Source organism: Arachis duranensis, chromosome 7 (genome assembly GCF_000817695.3).
Source record: "Arachis duranensis cultivar V14167 chromosome 7, aradu.V14167.gnm2.J7QH, whole genome shotgun sequence".
In the NCBI taxonomy this organism is placed as follows: Eukaryota; Viridiplantae; Streptophyta; class Magnoliopsida; order Fabales; family Fabaceae; genus Arachis; species Arachis duranensis.
This window is the reverse complement of record NC_029778.3, coordinates 14,647,675-14,652,863: the sequence shown is the minus strand read 5'-3', so window position 1 is coordinate 14,652,863 and position 5,189 is coordinate 14,647,675. Positions and strand designations below refer to the sequence as shown.

General features: G+C 34.7%; 1 protein-coding gene across 1 annotated transcript in view; it reads left to right on the top strand.

Annotated features, from left to right (window-relative positions):
* Positions 1–1,214, top strand: part of LOC107457922 (zinc finger protein 4) — a 2,231-nt gene extending 1,017 nt beyond the window's left edge. The window contains 2 exon segments of the mRNA XM_052252074.1: positions 139–300; positions 302–1,214. Coding sequence (XP_052108034.1) covers positions 241–300; positions 302–1,030 — 789 coding nt within the window. The 5' untranslated portion in view covers positions 139–240 and the 3' untranslated portion in view covers positions 1,031–1,214.
* The last annotated feature ends 3,975 nt before the right edge of the window (positions 1,215–5,189 follow it).

Genomic DNA, 5,189 nt, shown 5'->3' with positions numbered 1-5,189 from the left:
CAATTAGATTATCTTGATCACATATAATTTTTTCACAGTATTAGATACCAGAATAAATAACAGAGTCAAGAATTTCCTCAATTTTGATGCAAGCTAAATATGGAGCTGATGGGGATTTCATTGCTTACCAAACTGCAGGAACAAATAAATCTTCCACCACTTGCTTAAAAATGTGTTATTCTGATGATTGATTACTGCATCCATTTGTTAATTAATTTCCAACTTAAGCACTGTTAAATCATGAAAAGAAACATTGATCTTGAAGTTGAAGCCTCTGCCGAACAAGAATCCGAAGTTAGCAAGCCAGGTTGCATCCAGTGTCTCTATCCAAGAAGCCTCAGCAGGTCCTTACAGTGACAGCCTCGATAACTCTTTCATCAGGAATCCAATCGCAGTTCATCCTAACTGGGATGCTGCCTCACTTGACTTAACTCTCAACTTCAAGAACAATGAGTTAGGGGCAACAAGAGATTCATTAGGATTCTCATTCTCAACCACTACTAGTGAGAGCAGCAATGACCCTGCCTCTCAGACCACAGAATCCACCGCGCCGCGAAGTTTCTCTTGCACTTACTGCCAGCGCAAGTTTTTCAGCTCTCAAGCTCTTGGTGGACACCAGAATGCTCACAAGAGAGAAAGGACATTGGCAAAAAGGGCCATGAGAATGGGATTTTTCTCTGAGAGATATGCAAGTCTAGCTTCTCTGCCTCTGCATGGTTCTTTCAGGTCTTTCGGAATAAAGGCGCATTCTTCGACAATGCACCATGGCTTCTCACCAACAATAATGAGGCCTGCTCCTGAGGTGAAAAGCAATGCAAGATTTGAGCAAGGATATGTTGGCCTTCCAATGTTCTCGGAGGATGATGACTCGGAACTCATGTGGCCGGGTAGTTTTCGCCAGGTCGCAGATGCTGGCAAAAATAATCATCGGGAGTTCATACTGACTGGAAATCCAAATTTGAGTTTCACTGAGGTGAGTCCACCAGAAGAGATAGAGAACTCAGCACCAGATTTGACATTGAAACTTTGAGGGTGGTTATTTGGAACTGAACGAGGCTTGAGTTTGTTTTCTATATAGTGATATTCTTGTACATAAGGATATGGTTATTTGTGTTCTGTTTGCATTGGTATTTTGCTTTGTATAAGAGCTCTGAGGAGGACAATTTTGGAGCTTCCATGCTTCTCATATAAATGATGTTTTTCATTTACTGCAATTATTAAGCTTCATCTAAGTTTTCGGTTGCCACTAGTAGCATTTTATGACATCTTTCTGACGCAATGTAACAAACACTTGGCAGACATGTTATAGCATTCGGTTGCATCAGGATTCTACATTTGCAAGCCAAAATAAAATGAAATAAAAGAAGCATTTCCAATTATGCAGGAAAAAGACAAACCCTGCACTTACATGATGACGTCAGGATATGTTATGCCATCTGAATTCTGAGCCATGCGCCACTCATCCAGCTTTATACGAGTCCCTCACTTTCCTTTCTCTTTTGACTCTTTAGTCTTCTGCTGCACTACACAAGCCAGCTCTCAACAGGAGCGGAATCACAACCTACATTGATGAAAGACGATCTTATTTCAGATGAACTTCTCAAGGCAATGGAAGCGTCCATGTTTGCAATCATAGTCCTCTCACCTAACTACGCTTCATCCACATGGTGCTTGGATGAGCTCTGCAAGATCCACATTGTGGCGGATTTCTACGGTGTGAGGCACCAGAAAGGAACCATCGAAGAGAGTCAAAAGGTGCTGCTTATTCTGGTTGGCACTCCAAAAATCAGTAAGCTAACTAATCCATGACTTCTTTTGTTATTGCAAATTATGTGCTGTTAGACATGATTTAAGCTTTTGTTTTGTGATGTGAAAATGCTCTGGCTACTGAATAGTGCTAATTGAATACTAATTCTTGTGTAATATGTTTAATGTAATATTCTAATATATCTGGAAAAAAAATATACTATCTACTGGAAAAATTTTGATGGTTTAGATAAACAGAAAGTCTTGGAGCAAGTAAATTTTTGGCAATTTTGGCCGGCACAAACTAAATTGTCTTTGATTTATGTATACAAATTTTAGTAAATATGAATGTAAATTGTATTGATTTTATGTGTAAATTTTGATAAATATAAGTGTAAATAAGAAGTACTAGAAACCAACAGATTTTATGATTTATAGTCATTAATTAATTATTATTAATATTTTAATAATGTGAAATTATATTTAATGATATAAAATTACTAATTTTTCTTTTACTAGTTAAGCCTTAGGCATAAATTTTGATAAAAGTACTTCACTTTTAAACTTTCTCTTTAATATTTTCATTGTTTTTTTTTGTGTAGGAAACTGAAGCAGAGCATCGTTCTACATGATAAGGAACTTTATACGACCGCGGTGTGCTGGAGAGATTTAGCTTTCTCAAATATATGCCACCTAAAGCTCCTCATTTTAGACGATGTGAAAGCTCCTATTCTCAGCAATATTCCAAGTTCATTAAGAGACATTGGAGAGGTTCTCTAATGGAAACTCTACCCCTTCTCAGAGCTCTATCGAATGTTATTACATTAACATTTACAACAAAAAAAAGTAATTCTCTGATATTCTTTGTTTTGTTCAGCTTCTAGAAAATTTGAAGTACTTAAATCTGTCATCATGCCCCGATCTGAAGTAAACTCCGGATCTTTCTGGGACTCCTAATCTAGAAACACTTGTTGTATTGAATTTACAGAGTTGTGTCAATCTTGAAACACTTGGAGACAAAATGGAAATGAGTTCACTCAAGGAACTAGATCTATGGATGTGCAGTAGTTTGAGAAGGCTCCCAGAATTTGGGAAGTGCATGAAATGGCTATCGCTTCTTACTTTGGGTGTTACAGGCATAGAAGAGCTTAGTAGTGTTCCAAATATTGGGAGTTTTATGTTGTCTCTCTAGTCTAACCTCTTTGAACAGTCTGACGACCCTTTACTATAATCTTAGCCGCTTATCTTTGTTGATGTACTTGGATTTATGGTGGAACCGATTTGTAAAGGTTCCAATAAGTATCCATGAACTTCCCCGGCTTACACGTCTGCAGCTAAATCGTTGCCATAATATGGAGGTTTTGCCAGAACTTCCATCAAGTCCAAGAGAATTAGATGCATCATGTTGTGAATCACTAGATGCATCCTACGTCAAAGATGTGCCATGTCTTTGTAGAATCAGCTAGGCAATATGGTGAAGATGTCTTACAAGTGTTGACCATCAAGAACAAGGTAACGTTGTATCAGTTCGATTCCTATTACATGATCGAACACGCGGTAAACTACAGCCTTTAGTGATCTGCAACGGTAAAGAATTCATCAACCGGAGTTTATTTCAAGTGTTTTGTAGAGTTTCTCCGCATTTGTTCATTGTCTATTTTAGTAGCCTGTTATGCCAAGAGAATCGCTTCCAAATGTTATTTCCCGGATTATAATATCCTAGTACAGAGATATGCAGCACGTTGGGTGTGTAAGATTTCAAGAAAAGAAATGTATGAATTTGGTATCATGTGTAAATTGTCGAGGCTATAGTGAGGATTTGACTTAAAGTTTGCAGTGGGCTAACCAACTTCTTATAAAAAGTTGAAGTTCACTCTGGAGAAGACAAACTTTTTAAGAAGAGGAGTGTTAGGGGCAGCAAATTTTGTGATTTGTAATGATCAATTAGTTATCATTAGTGTTTTTAATGGTGTGAGATTTTATCTAATGGTGTAGGATTACTCACTTTTCTTTTGCTAGTTAAGTGCTGACGAGATTTTAATAAAAGTGTTGACTCCCTAGACTTTCTCTTTTAATAATAAGAGAAAAGAATAAATACTTTTTCTCTGACTATTTGAAAATACTTTTTAAGTGTCTCACCTCCTTAAAAGTTGGACAGATTAGTCCTTCGTACAAATGTTTTCACTAAACCCAATTTTTAAGGAGAGACTAATCTGTCCAACTTTTAAAGAGGTGAGGAACTTAAAAGTATTTTCAAATGATCAGAACTAAAATATCCGCAAAGTAAATAGTCAGGGATCTATAGTCAGAGATCTATTTATCTTTTCTTTTTAAAAACAATGAGGTTGACCGGACAAACTCATCTAAAATACCAAATAAAGTATTTCAAAAATTAAAGTTTAATAATTTTTTTTAGGAAAATAATGGTTTTTTTAAATTATAATAAAAAATCCTCCTAAACTAACTAATAAAAATATGAATAACTATGCTATTTAATATTTCAGTTTCGACCTTTAAATTCTAGTGGAACAATTTAGCTGCTAAAAAATTTCTCTTCCAAAACAATTCAAATCCAAAATAAATAAAAGAAGAAGAGAAGAGAAGGATAAAAAAAACAAAGATAAAATACTGTTTTAGTCTTTAACGTTTGGGTGAATCTTATTTTGGTCTTTAACATTTTAATTGTTTTATTTTTATCCCAAAACATTAAAATGACATCAATGTTATTTTACGGTCAAATTTCTCGTTAACAATTAATGAAATTGATGTATTGTTAATAATATTTTTGTTAAAGTTAGATTTATTCAACTCTCTCCTACATTCACCTTTTTAACAAGCTTAAATCTCATTCTCTTATTTCATTCTTTCTTTCTCTTTTACACTATTAATTCTTCAAAAAGGATTTAAGGAGAAAGAAAAAGAAAGTAAGAAAATTGGATTTAAGCTTATTGAGAGGTGAAGGTGGGAGAGAAGGGTTGAACAAACGTAATTTTAATAACAACATTATTAATAGTACATCAATTTCGTTAAGTGTTAGTGAGGGATTTGATGGTGGGATAACATTGATGATATTTTAAAAGTTTTGGAATAAAAATAAGAGGATTAAAATGATAAAAACCAAAATATTGTGGTATAAAAAGAGTGCTTTACCCAAAAAGGAAAGAAGGAAACGTCATGCATTTTCCAAATAAATAGTTTTTCTGCATGACATAATGTATCAATTAATCATGAACAAGATCAATTTGATCCTGGCAGGAGAACTAATAGTTCATTGTTGATGCCAATTTATATTCTGGTGTAATGTGCAAAGTTGGTTTATTAGCTAGCAGAGATGAGCTTAACTTGATGGGGCGTTACTTAATTTTTGATGTCTTTCTTGCTTATGTTTTTGTAATTAAGAGGTTTATTTGTGTTGATATATATGCGACTTGTAAGGTATCAAA